The following is a 14,421-nucleotide window of genomic DNA, read 5'->3' on the forward strand; positions in this document are numbered from 1 at the left end:
CTGATGCAGATAGAAGATTGATTCATCCTCTATCTATAGAACATTCACTAATGGACAGATTATTAATTGAACTGCATTTTTGGTTGTGATTTTCTTTTCTTCTGTTCATATGTACTAATGCTTTAACAGGTTACATTGTTATTTAGTAACAATTTATTTTTCACAATATTTGTCAAACTAGGATATTGTGCTTTTAGTCCGCATCACAAAAGTGATTTCCCTATTTCATGAATTCTAAGATGCACTTTTCCCCAAAAATTGAACTTTTTTAAAAAAAAAGTGTGTCATAGGAGCTTATCTCACAAGATATCCCCCCCCCCATTTTTTAACAATTTTAATCAATTTCTTGAATGGAAATTGATGCAGCCCATCCCACAACGCAGAGTATTTCCTGTCTGTCAGGATTCATTATGCAATCATTGAAAACAATGTCAAAAAGTGAAGGGGAGAAGACGATTAGAAATCCTCTCAGGAGCCTAGGATGCGTGACATTCCATTTCTAAACTGCAAAAAACACGTGGGATGGGAGCCATCAGAACCAATATGATGACGTTGGCAAATAGGTTGTCCTGTGAGCATATGCTGTGTTCCCTGGGCCACAGGTTTTTCACCCCAGCCTTCGAAGCAGCAAATAAAAATGACCTGTTTTGTCTTTCAGGTTTTGGGAAGAAGGGAAGGTTGTCATCTTTGATGATTCTTTTGAACATGAAGTGTGGCAGGATGCTCAATCATATCGCCTGATATTCATTGTAGATGTCTGGCATCCAGAGTTAACACCACAACAGCGGCTCACACTTCCGGCCATTTAAGTGTGATGCTTTCCTTCTTTGAGGTCCATATTTCCTGCTGGTAAAACAAAAGTGAAACTGAACTGGATGAAAACTTCTCTTTGTGGACTTTAAAACTTCCTGTTCTGTGTATTATACCAATGCTATTACAGCACTGATCTTTATAGTTCTGTATTCATGCTGCAAGTACAGATGCCTATATTTTATCAGCCAAAGAATGTCTTGTGCCATGCTTCAGACTATGACATATGCCAGGGCCAGTATTTTGTTATGCCTGTGTTTTGAGTACCACTGTTAGACATACCTTTGGGTGCTCTAGTCATCTGGATGCTAAACTAAAGGCTTACATAAAGATACTACCAATCTTCTGACAAAGGAGGGTTGTGGAGCAGCAATGCTCAGTGTATTGTGACATATCTGTCCTTGTAACTCCACCTGTAAGTACTTCCAGGTAGTCAAGGAGGAAATGTGTAGTAAAGTCCTTAGATTTAAATCTATGGATTTACAGTGTGAGCTGTAGGAAGTGTGAGTAGATGGTTTTATATTGTGTGTGAGGTTTTTTTAAATAGAAATAATTGTATTTTTCTACCACATGTGTATAGATACCTGTTTTGCTCTTTATGAACCACTTTTGTATGTTTCTTTGAATTTATTTTCTCAAAACAGTGTTAACAAGAAGCCTTCACCAGGAGCTGTACAATATATTGAGTATGTCTTTTTCCTTCTAATTGGGATAATGAATACTCATTTCCTTTCTTCAGTCTTGGTTATGAATGTTTATAGCAGCATTTGGTATCTGTGTTTACTTCTATCACAAAGTACTTGGAGCCATACCAAGAGGCATGGAGGCGTTCAATTATATGTACATTTTCCTTCAAGTTTCCTTTACAGTAAAAAGCTTATTTCAACAAGGATCACACAAACTATGATTAATAGGCTGTTTATTCTGTGATGAAATCAGTTTTGGAGCCATTCTTCTTCTGGTTTATGATGGCATTTTTTACTTTACACTTAACTGTGATCACTTTTGTGTTTTACATTAATGTTTGTATTCTGGGATTTATCGTGCCAACTGGGAATGACCTTCCCTGATGCCTTTGTAATCAGTCAGGAAGTGCCAGACTTTACCTGCACACATTTCAGAGCCCAGAAAAGTTCCTTTGGAAACTATAACTCTCAGGATTTACCAGGCAGCATATCCAGAGGGTTCTGGGAGTTACAATACCAAAAAGTAACATTTCAAAATCTAGCACATTATTTGTGGTATGAAATCCATCAGAATTTTTAGTTTCTTCTTAGGGGCAGTGGAATCCAAGCAATTTTTAGAAGGTTTTTTAAAACTTATGACCAAAAATACAGCTCAGTCCTGTGAACAGTTCCCTGTTTGTGATCAAAATATATATAATAGTTACCCAAACAAATCTAATGCAGAGAAATATGCCAAATCATTCATTGGGTGGATTCTGTGGAACTGTACATTTAGAATATTCAGAAAATGGGTGCTAAGATAATACTAAGCAGATGAGAAGGAACTGTTTAGTACTGGTTTTTACTACTGTCAGAAAAAAAATGGTTAGTATTTCGTCATGACTGAAGCCAGGACTTTTAAAATTATCTTTGAATTGATAATTGATATATATATATAGTGTGTGTATGCCTTTTTCTAAGCGCAGACTGAATATCTGAACAAGTAAATGGTGTCACAATTGAAAAACCACAGGCTACATTTTCCTGTAACATTAATTGGCATAATATTATTTCATCTCAATTTTGCCTGAAAACAGGTCTTTCAGGTAGCAGAGGTATGTGACTGGAAAACAGAATAAAGCAAACAATACTAGAGGTGCTCCTACCAGTAGATTGTTGCCCATTATGTGCAGTTGGATATCATGCATTAAACTCAAGTGCCTTCAGTGTAGCATTGTGGATTTTATATCTTTATGTTAACAGCTTCAACACTACAATTGCTTCTACATTTTTCACTGGAAGCAAGGAATCATACTGCTTGTTTCTGTTAGCTGTGGCTGCTGGGATAACCAAGCCTTACATAAAAGCCTTGCAGAACTGCTTACAAATATGTACTGTGTATATGACTCAACCTTGATCTTTCCTTGTAATTCTGTAACAGCTCTGCATGAAAATGCTAATTGCAGAGACAATTTTTAAAGGAACTTTGCCCAAACCATAAAGGAAAAGCTTTCCGGTTTTGCTGAGGTCTCTTGGGATATAGGACAATCCACACACAGGCCTATTTATCACTGCATTTTAAGGTTTATTATTTGACTTGAAATTGCTAACTTGGATGTCAACTGCCCTTTTCCAATAACATTTTAAATTGCTATGAAAATAAATTACACAGACCTTTAGCTAAGATTTTAATATTCTTTGCAACCTTTCTCAAGATTTACAATGCATTTGGTCATCATTTCAAGAGGGTATAAAGTCCATGGTAGTAGAAGTAAGAGTTTAAGCCAACACACTTTTTCCTATGACAGATACATTGGTAAAAACTCTGTTTCTTTTCTGTTATGAATTACCATCAGCTTTAATTTATAACCCCTATGACAAAGGGTTAGCAAATAAAGCAGCATAAGCAATAATGCAGAATAAGTAATACAACTGGAGATCCTGTGTTTTACCGAGAAAAGACAAAGGCTTGGCTTAAGAGTTACTGGTTTTATAGAACTTCATTTATACATGAGAGACTAAGTTCAATATTTATTTGGCCATCAGGGACAATAGAAACTATAGCTAAATTATCTCTGCAGCAGCTCTATACAAGCAACATCCTTAGCTCTAAACATTAGATTTAAACAGTTCCTGAAAGTTACTCCTACAAAGAAAAGATGAAATTAACACATCATGGTTTGATTCATTACAAATGGGTATGGCAAAATGAATGATTTTGCTTCTGAGCATGACCTACAAGTCACATAGCCATCCTTAAGAAAATTAACTGCTTTCTGCTTATGGCTTAAATGTACGTTTGATTAAGGTTTGGTCAATAGATGTTACTTACAGCTGTAAAATGTGACTACACATTCCCAGCTAGTTGAGAATGCAACTAACATGTTTCCAGCTATTTGAGAAAATAAAGCCACAGCAAGAAGCATTTGGTTACAGTGGAATCTTCTTTTATTATTATTTTTACCTGTGTTCATTTCAGCGTAGGCATGGGTGTTGTTGTTTCTGCAAATAGAGCAAAGGAATGGCAAACTGATCTTTGGCATTTCAGTTCTACGGTTTTTTTTTCCTTTTCTTTTCCCACAGTTCCTTCTAATGGAGGCATATTGAATAATTCATTGCAAGTTTTCCCTTTTCATTATAAGCATGGCCTGTATCTGCAGTCAGCCAAGCCCTCTGGCTATACCTTTAGCTGATTGCAGGAGAGAAGGTGGTTAAACAGCTCTGCTGAGCTTTCATTTGTTGAAGTGACCTAAATGAAAGAACCTGAAGTGGAACATTAATCACCAATAGTATTTCCATTAAGCTCTGATACCTCCTTTTTGCTTTTACTGCCACTACCACATCTATTCTACCCAGTGCAGTTGCCTGTAGGGTGGATGGAGTAGAGGACAATCCATATTGTTAAACTTAAACAATTGCTTTCCAAATTGCCTGTGTCTGCATCCCAGTCTGCTCATCACATTGAGCAGACTCGCTACAAGGGCTTCCAAAAGTTAAGAATGGTCTCATTCCTCCTGCCCTGGACTGAAATAAGTGATCCCAGGAAAGAGCTAAGGTGATAAGATCACATACTGCAGAGCTGAACAAATTTCTGCTGGTGATTGCTTAGCATTATTTATTTATTTATGGAAAAGGGGAAAGCTGGGAAGTAGAGAAAAATGAAGCAAACTGTATTAAGATGCAATGAAGTCTTCCCAAACTTGGTACACTCCAGATACGTTGCAACTGATTGCCCATGGCCCTTGACCACTATCGATGCACTGCAAAGCGAGTTATTTCAATAATACATTCAAGATGCCTTCCACTTCATTTTCCTTTCTTTCCTACACTCTGATATTTTAAAAACCCTGCTTAAGGAATACTGGAAAACCTCAACTGATGCATCTTGAGTATGTGATCACAAAAAGTAGCCCCCCTAAATGTCAACCATTTTTAATACTCTTATGTCATGAAAGAAAGGGGGAAGGGTAAAATTATATTTTACAATCAAACTTATTAGCTTAAAACTCTGGGCCATGAGGAATCTCCTCTTTGGCTTTGGCCACATCGACATATGGCTGGTGATGATCTGTACTCGCTCTGCAAAGATGGAGAGCTTGGCTTTCAAGCTGAATGTGTGTTGACGTGTATTAAACCTGTCTTTTGCTTCATGGGTTTTTTGCACCATGAAAGTCTGATGATGCATTTGTGTTTCACGATGAATTCAGACTCAGTCTAGAGCCAGCAGTGGCTGGGTGTTCTCATTCTCATGCTGTTCTTCATGTTTCAACGTTCCAGGTTCCACCACAGACTGAGACCTGAAAGAAAACATAGGTGTTAACATTGACTTGGCATTAAAAATTGCACTTCATTCCTTGTGTTTTTTAAAAAGGTGAAACTAGACCTTATTTTAAAACTTTCACAGAACTAAGAATGTGAGTCTAATTCAACTCAGCCTGTAGTATGGTGAGTTAGAATGATTTAACTGCATCAAATTCTTGATGCAGTTTTGGGGAGGACTGGATATGAGAATTCTGGTACTTTAATTTATTTCATATAAAATAAAATATGCCATTAGTCTTGTAGTACTTACAACAGCAGTAGAGTTATTGTATTTGTTTTTGCAGATTAAAGTCAATCTCATGAAATCAAATGCTGTAATATATCTGCTCATTTCTAAAATGCTGGTAAATTATTCATTGTTATTACTGCAAAAGAGTGAAGCTCAGAAAAGTTACTTCTTTGGTCTAACTCCCACCATCCTTATAGAATCATAGAGTTGGAAGAGGCCACAAAGGCCATCCTGTCCAACTGTTATGGTTGAGCCTTCTGGCTCCGGTACTGGGAGACGGGGGTCGTAAGACTCCTCGAGAGTCAGACTCTTTTGAGGAGCGAGAAAGGAAACGGCTCCGGGACTTATTTGCAGAACCAACTGACGAAGACTCATTTGAGGGTTTTACCGAGGGAATGGAGGAAGAAATGGTTAGTTCAGAGGAGGATGACATGGAATGGACTCGTGTGAGGGAGGATTTGGGGGCCACCGGCAATGTTAGCATGGGAGGCGATTGGCGGGTTGCAGGATCAGACCCATGGACGGGTTGGAGGGATGGGGCAGGTTCCACAGCTGGGGATGCTGTGGGGCGTAGTCAAAGGTGTTTTAGCTCTGATGAGGATGATGATGATGAGGCACCTGGAATTAGGATAGCAGCTGACAGCGATGAGGAGTTATGAACTGGATAAAATGGGATTTGTGATCAATGGCTAATTGCGTTGGGCAAGGTAATCTGGACGAACGCTTGGGCTCTTGTTTGGGAACTTCCTGAAGACGGGTGTGATTCGTTGCTGGATACGTAAGTTACCAAGGACACTGGGCATAGACGGCGGGAGGAACTGTGTGGGGTTTTTCTGTGCAACTTGTGTTTAATCTTGATAGCTTGGACCTCCGTCGTCTTTTTGACGGACATTAACTACCTTCTCTGGATTGACGCTAGACTGACTGACTGACTACGACCTTGGACTATCCCTTCTGTGGCTATCGGTGAACTCGTGGAACTCTAGACGCCTGCACTTGGCTTTCGACCTCGGACTGGACTGGGACCCCGCTGACCGCCGTGATCCTGATTGATGTGCCTGGACCCGGATTTCGCTCGTTGCACGGAGGAGTAACAGCCTGAGTTACTCATCTGTAGCTTTTGGGTAGCAGAGAGGAATCTGCTGCCAGTTTTTTGTGTTCATTTTGACCTTTGTTTACTAACTTTTGTTTGTTTAAATTGCCAGGCTGAAGTTTTGAGTTAGTTCGGATTAAACTCCTGTTTAATCCGGTTTATTCTTTCGAACCGTTTTAATTCAAACGGAGCTGTTTTGTGTACTTTTTCACTGAAGACAAGTGTTTGCCTAGTCCTTTGTTTCCTACGGGCACTTTTCAGTTCTGTAACTTCAATAAACTGTGTTGTACTCTATTTGGTGGCGTTCTGTCTATGACACCAACCCCTTGCCATGCAGAAAAAGCACAATCAAAACACCCCCGAGAGATGGCTACCCAGCCTCTGTTTAAAAACCTTTAGAGCAGTGGTTTCAACCTGTGGGTCCCCAGGTGTTTTGGCCTACAACTCTCAGAAATCCCAGCCAGTTTACCAGCTGTTAGGATTTGTGGGAGTTGAAGGCCAAAACATTTGGGGACCCACAGGTTGAGAGCCACCGCTCTAGAGAAAAAGACTCATCCACAAGCCATTGCCAGTTGTTCTTACCATCAGAAAGTTCTTCCTAATGTTTAGATCAGTGGTTCTCAACCTGTGGATCTCCAGATGATCTGGCCTTCAACTCCCACAAATCCTAACAGCTGATAAACTTGCTGGGATTTCTGGGAGTTGTAGGCCAAAACACCTGGGAACCCACAGGTTGAGAACCACTGGTTTAGGTGGAATCCTCCAACATACATGACCCCAGACAGCATACTCTGGTCTATAGTTATAGAAGTATGATTCTATTTTAACTGCCATTGCTGTGTCCTTGTGTCTGTAGTCAGCTGAGACACTTGAGCACTTTTTCAGAGACTTTAAATTAATTGCAACTCCCAGGATTCCAAAGGATATTGCCATGGCAATTAAAGTGACTATCCAGGTATATACAGGAATTGTGTCATATGAAAGGGCCTATAGCCACAAAAGTACTTCCTCCAAGTTCTACAACTAACTCATCTGAAAATTATTTTCTATGATTTTGTCCTATTCCATCATAATGTCTGTTTTGAGCATTCTGTGGGCACTACTTGATTGTACCTGTAAAGCATTGTGGCATAAGCACCCACTTCATCATCTTATGTAGGTACTTCTAGAATCTGCAGACTTGACATGTTATGGTTATATTTTCATAACACAGTTGAAATATTGACCTATCTCGAGGTATCATAAAAGAAAAACTGCATTTTTGTGATTGATGGGTATCGATGTATACAAGAGTTTTAAATATCTATCATGCCACCTGCACACAATTTAGATTTGTTTTCCTCTTTTTTCCAAAGCCTCCAAACTGCTTTCTAAACCCCTCTCCTATTCAAATGGGGTCTGGAAATTTGATTTGTAGGTTTTTCTAAAGGAAAAGTCCATTGAACACATACATTATTTCATCCTCCATTTGAAATATTTGAAGCAGTCTGTGTCACCTAAGAAAAATTAATGTTGAATTATGGTTAAACCTGAATACTGTAGTATTTTAAAATTACTGCTTTAGATTTCAGGAAATTTTTGAAGCAATAACTGAACACTGTGTTCCAAATCCATTGTGGGATTTACCACTCATATCAGAGTTAATATTAGGTAGTGATTCATTCACGTTGAATGCCCCCAAAGCATTAGCTAGACTTAACAAGTACAAATTATATTCCTCATAAAATCACCAGCAGTTGCTTTAAATGACTGCTATGCAAAAATAGATTAGCAAAAGCAGAACATTGATTTGGAAGAATGCTCTCTCCTTGAAAATACTAAACTAAAAATGTTTGGGATTAGCAAACACGTTCTAACTGGTTGCAATGGCCACTGTTTTCTTCTGGAGGCAAATACTACATTCAGTAGGAGAAATAGAAAGGATCTTGTCATTTTGGGAGATTCTGTCCTTGAAACTAAGCCTGAAACACTGTGTGTGGCAACATGTTCCCTCAGCCAGATTTTTCTAGTACCCAATACTTGATTCTGCTGCCATTCTTTTTCCCGCTCTCTCTCTCTCCTTCTCTTTCACCCTCTTCCTTTTTCAAAAGTGAAGAAGAATCAAGTTTCTAAAAATAACTGTGAAGCACAATTCTGCTTTAAAATAAGGTGACTCCTCACTGTGCCTTTTTTCTGTGTTTAGAAAAATTGACATTTTCTTTATTTAGAAAAACAAATTTTTGTGGTTGGAGATGGATTTTGTCTTGAATTTTGTCAACTCGTGTAAGTGTTCTGAAACAAGTAGCCACCTTATTAAAGTTTCCCACCTGCAGTACCATACAACATGCAATGGATAAAGATCATATTTAGCTTCTCTGAAGCCGGTTTATAAGCTGGAGCAATCTTTCCATTTTTAGTTCCCCTGGAAAGAATAAGATGAAGATAAATCTTGCACTTGGACATACAAAAGCAATGAAAACCACATCACATTGTCTTGGCATGTTGATCCCACTTCAATCCTTTGCAAACACTTTTGCTAAAAATTGGTTTTTATATCATATTTTAAAGAATGCCAAAAGAATTGCACTCCCGAAAGTATATAGGAAATATAAGTGTACTTTAAATAATAGAATGAGAAAGGAGAAAGGGACTCTGTCATTAAAGAAATGAACAAAATCGAAGGAAGGCCTGCAAGATTTCAGCAGCACAATAGCGGCCAATTATGTAGCAACAGGGATGCCACCATGGTTTCAAAAGCGAAGATTGCAGGGGCTGCATGTTGCCTATTATTAACCATTTTTCCTCCAAGATTTCCCCAGCAATGCGTACATTAAGATTTACATATGGAAATTACCATAAGCCCAGTTCCAAAGACCACATGCCTAATAAGTAGGTGATGAGAATCCTGTGCAATCTCGGAGCCTTTTTTTTTTTAATGACACATTGTCTAGCTTGACCTGAGGTTTCCCATTTCTGAGATCTTACCACTTCCAAATTAAAAACATAGAAACATTCATACTACTATTAGGGAAAAGAAACAAAATCTTTCAAATGCTGTTGACAAGAAAATCAATGGACATATGTTGAAAGTCCACATTTTCTTCTCTTACTACTTTTTCCAACAGGAATGAATATTTGAAGATAACAGTCTGGAAGAATCAGCCTAACAGGCAAAGAATTAGAAGGAAATGAACAGATGGGAGATGTGAGACAAGTGAATAGATCTGCAGTGTGGCCAGATTGATTGGTCACAGTGTGCCAGCTTGAAAAGCACAAAGCTTGACTGGGGGGGGGGGGAGGGACCCAGCAGGACTACCATGGGTTTACCCATCCTCCTTATGGCCTTTTAGCAAATAAGGTGTTAATAACACAAATAAAATGAATAACAAGGATGACGTAAAAGACCTCAAAAAGAAGCACGTAGGTTGCAATCACAGTGGTCTTATGAAATGGAGCTCAGTCCTAAAGTTGTGTTTGGATTGTTTTTTCAAGTTTATGAAATACATCATAACCAGGCATGTCTTCCTTTCTTCCCCTAATAGGGTAATGCATACTTTCCTTTGCTTGGAAAAATAACTAAAGAGATGCATCTTTGTAAAATTTCGGTTTACAGTAGGCACTCCACTTCCACCAGGCTTATGGGTACAGGGCACCCATGAAAGTGGCAAAACTGTGAGTCAAAAAAACCTGCTGGAGGGTCTACAAATGCCTAGAGAAGTGGTCATGCTAGGAATCTCTAGGTCCTTTAGCAAAAATCTATGACCAACATCCATCAGAAATTGACCTGTGCTAAACAAATGCGACATGCGGGGCTTGAGGAATCCAAGGCCGGAGTTAAAATTGCTGGAAGAAACATTAACAACCTTAGGTATGCAGATGATACCACTCTGATGGCCGAAAGCGAGGAGGAGCTGAGGAGCTTTATCACCAAGGTGAAAGAAGAAAGTGCAAAAACTGGGTTGCAGTTAAATTTCAAGAAAACCAAGATCATGGCAACTACACCTATTGATAACTGGCAAATAGAGGGAGAAAACATGGAGGCAGTGACAGACTTTATATTTCTAGGTGCGAAGATCACTGCAGATGCAGACTGCAGCCAGGAAATCAGAAGACGTTTACTTCTTGGGAGGAGAGCAATGGCCAACCTTGACAAAATAGTGAAGAGCAGAGACATCACACTGGCAACGAAGGTCCGCATAGTCAAAGCAATGGTATTCCCCATAGTAACCTATAGATGCGAGAGCTGGACCATAAGGAAGGCTGAGCGAAGGAAGATAGACGCTTTTGAACTCTGGTGCTGGAGGAAAATCCTGAGAGTGCCTTGGACCGCAAGAAGAACCAACCAGTCCATCCTCCAGGAAATAATGCCCGGCTGCTCACTGGAGGGAAAGATATTAGAGGCAAAGCTGAAGTATTTTGGCGACATCATGAGGAGACAGAAAAGCTTGGAAAAGATCATGATGCTGGGGAAAATGGAAGGAAAAAGGAAGAGAGGCCAACCAAGGGCAAGATGGATGGATGGTATCCTTGAAGTGACTGGCTTGACCTTGAAGGAACTGGGGGCGGTGATGGCTGACAGGGAGCTCTGGCGTGGACTGGTCCATGAGGTCTCAAAGAATCGGAGACGACTAGATGACTGAGCAGCAGCAAACAAGCTCTTTAGAATTAGCCTTATAGATAGGAATGAAACCACTTTTAAATCACTTCTTCCTACAGAGTTTGTCCAACCTTGATGCCTCTGTGCATATTGCTGTACAACTCACATCATTTCCAACCAGGATGGTGCATATAGCCATGCATCATGGAAACTGTAATCCAATGACATCTGGGGAATCCATGCTGGGAAAAGTAGAGGTGTGATATCCTCCATTATATTAGAGTCTTGTGAGTGATCTCCCCCGTCTCTTACACATGACCACATGTCAGACTGGCTTTTTCTATCAGAATTTGGGGTCTCAGAAATTGGACAGAGAACCAGAAGCTAACTTTAAAAACTGTGCCAACCTCAAACATTTAATTCTTATTAAAATCTCTTCATTTTATTATTCTTGAAGTTACATTAATTCTGTTTCTTGATTCCCTTAATTCTTTATTATTTGAAATATGTCCTTTTCCATCACATTTTATCACTATAAAATGCTATTATTACAGTAAGGATATCAACTTGACATTGATTATTTTCCAATGCTCTTATTTCCTAACCAGCCCATAATATTTTTCTTCATTTCATTGAATGAGATAAATCTGTGTTCAACTTAATTCTACAATTCCTTTCACATTACAGTTTTCATCTTTCTTATAGCTCCCCTTTGCCTTCTCGGCACATACAGCATACACAGGGGGAAACAAAGTTGTCATAGTAACAAGCTCATAGTTCTTGAAAGGGAAAGATATCCTTAAGATAGACTCAGAATGTAGTGTATCCATTCTCTAATGGATGCAGAAAGCATTTTATACTCCTATGACAGACTTCACTTACGGATCCCTCCTAGGTATAAAATAAGAGTTGATGTGTCTGCTTCTGTGATTTGGGATTCACTGTGTGTACATTTTTGTTTAACCCCAAAAACACACCACACGGCTGTGTTTATAAAACACATACCTGTATCTATTATCTGACATGAAATATCTAAGTATTATAATGCTTTATATCATAATATTTATTCTGTGGGGGAAAACAATATTATGATATGATCAATTATAGTCCCTCTTCCATATAGAGTGGTTCTTTGGTATTTTCTGTGGTTTGGTTCCATAATCCCCATGGATACCAACATTCATGGATGCTTAAGCCTCATTGTATATAATGGTGTTTCTTATATAATATGGCAAAATTTGCATTGGGGGGGGGGGTTCTTTTAAAATTTTCAATACATAGACAGTGGAATTCATGGATGCAGAATCCAAGAATATAGAGGACTGGCTGTATTATGTGTTCTGTTGTTAATCTTATTCTGATGTAGTTCTGGTTATCCATCAGAAATTCATAGCAGGGTCAGCAAAATAATCATATGTATATTTATCCCATAAAGATCCCGCTGAATTTAAGTGTTTACTTCCAAAGAAATGATTGCAACCTAAATCTTCTGAAGTCTTTTGTCTGAACCATACAGATTCAGGTCATTATTAGATTCATAATGTTTATGAAAGCAGCGTTATGGAAATAGATTACAAAGGTGGGATATCAAATTCTTTAGCTGCACTGTTTATGTGCCTTGAATAGCCTATCTAGTAGTGGAACAACAACACATAAAGTTCAATGTTTTTATGCTTTAATTTGGGGAGCAGTGGTGCTTGCAGAATTCATTTTACACTGTCCATTACAGGAACATAATTTTTCACTCTGCCTAACAAGTGTGACCAAAATGAACTATCATTAGCTGACACCTGGAAAGGTAATAACCCTGTAGGATGCACCACAAAACCACGTTTACCTATAATACTTTCCCTACCCTTTAATACATTCCTGAGAAATCTACATTCAGATTACTTTGCTCACAAACATCCAGCAAACAACTGCACTTAGTACAGAAGCTGCCCTTTCATTTTGTACACGTTCATGCCTTTCTATGGTAAAATACCTCTTCCTTTCCACTTAAGCATTATTGGCTGCTGCTCAGTTTTAAGCAGAGAAAATGATTTTTAAAATGTTGTTCTGGCACAATCTTATTGCTCTTCTCTTACCTTTTCATGAGTTTGGGTGAGCATTCTCTCTCCACGGTGGAAGATGAGTGCGTCACGTGCATGGTATTGTAGGACGTGTGAGTGTAGTCATTCTCGTCACTGTAGTCTGGACCAAGTAACGTCCGAGCCCATGTGCCCATGTCGTAAGGAGGAAGGGTCCCTCCAAACTCTGAGGGCAGGCAGTCAGGGTGTATAAGCTGGTGAAGACTGTTCAAATTGTTACCGTGAAGAAAGATCTTAAGTTAAAAGAGAGGGAGAGAGAACAAAGAGCACAAAAACTTCATTCTCTGTGTTTCATGATTGATTCAAAGCTGGGGTTTTTTTTTGGGGGGGGGGGTAATTATACAAGAAGAAAACAGTTCTCTTACACATCTGTCACTTCTATGTCTCTTGTTTCCTACTTAGCCCTCAACTGTCCCAGTTAGGCTGAGACAGGCCCACTTTTCCAGCTGTTTATAAATAGAAGTTTCTTTTTCCACCCCACTTTCCACCATTGTTCTCAGCTTACTTCAAGTGCTGTAAACTGAGTTCAAAGTCCAAAAGTAAAGCAAAAGTTTGATGTGCAACAATAGTTTGCACTTAATTAACTCAGAAGGGTGTTGAGGAGAGCCATAATTTTGCCCTTCCCAGTAGATATAGGGCAAAACCAAACTGTTGTGGTCTCTCGTAGCCTGTCTGATCTTCATCATAATAACTTTGGCCTCTTGACCACCCTCTCATGTTGCTTACCCACACATGTTTGAGTAATCTGTGAAATGTTGGAGGATATGCTGTTGGTTAATCCCAACTAGAGTAGACTCATTTAATAACTTGTTGAACTGAAAGTCAGCATGTCACTAAATCATGTCACAATTGGTTCAATGAGCCCGGTCCAGCTGAGACTAATAATAGATTGAATGTGTCCATGTATTTTCTTTTCTTAATCCAAAACTTAGGTGGAATCTTTTGAAATCTTCATATATTTTCATCAGAAAAGAAATCACAATGGGGAAAGAGTGGGGAAAGTCCCCAACATCATCTATGTTGTCTGCATAGTGTCCCAGATTGAAATGGGGAGGGGGGGGGGAATCAGCTGACATTCAAATGAAGCTCTAGTGGGTGATTTAAGGTTCAACCTACAATAATCCTTAGGCATGTGT

At 39.0% G+C, this 14,421-nt stretch overlaps 2 protein-coding genes across 9 annotated transcripts in view; one reads left to right on the forward strand and one right to left on the reverse strand.

The window, feature by feature from the left end:
- Positions 1-3,900, forward strand: part of asph (aspartate beta-hydroxylase) — a 141,400-nt gene extending 137,500 nt beyond the window's left edge. For all 8 annotated transcript variants that reach the window (XM_062980330.1, XM_062980331.1, XM_062980333.1 and 5 more), the window contains one exon: positions 659-3,900. In XM_062980330.1, coding sequence (XP_062836400.1) covers positions 659-809 — 151 coding nt within the window. In that variant the 3' untranslated portion in view covers positions 810-3,900. The remainder of the gene's footprint in view (positions 1-658) is intronic.
- Positions 3,151-14,421, reverse strand: part of clvs1 (clavesin 1) — an 80,982-nt gene continuing 69,711 nt past the window's right edge. The window contains exons 5-6 of the mRNA XM_003219604.3: positions 13,283-13,518; positions 3,151-5,272 (exon numbers count right to left, since the gene is read on the reverse strand). Coding sequence (XP_003219652.2) covers positions 5,185-5,272; positions 13,283-13,518 — 324 coding nt within the window. The 3' untranslated portion in view covers positions 3,151-5,184. The remainder of the gene's footprint in view (positions 5,273-13,282; positions 13,519-14,421) is intronic.

This window comes from Anolis carolinensis, chromosome 4 (genome assembly GCF_035594765.1).
Source record: "Anolis carolinensis isolate JA03-04 chromosome 4, rAnoCar3.1.pri, whole genome shotgun sequence".
NCBI classification, from domain to species: domain Eukaryota; kingdom Metazoa; phylum Chordata; class Lepidosauria; order Squamata; family Dactyloidae; genus Anolis; species Anolis carolinensis.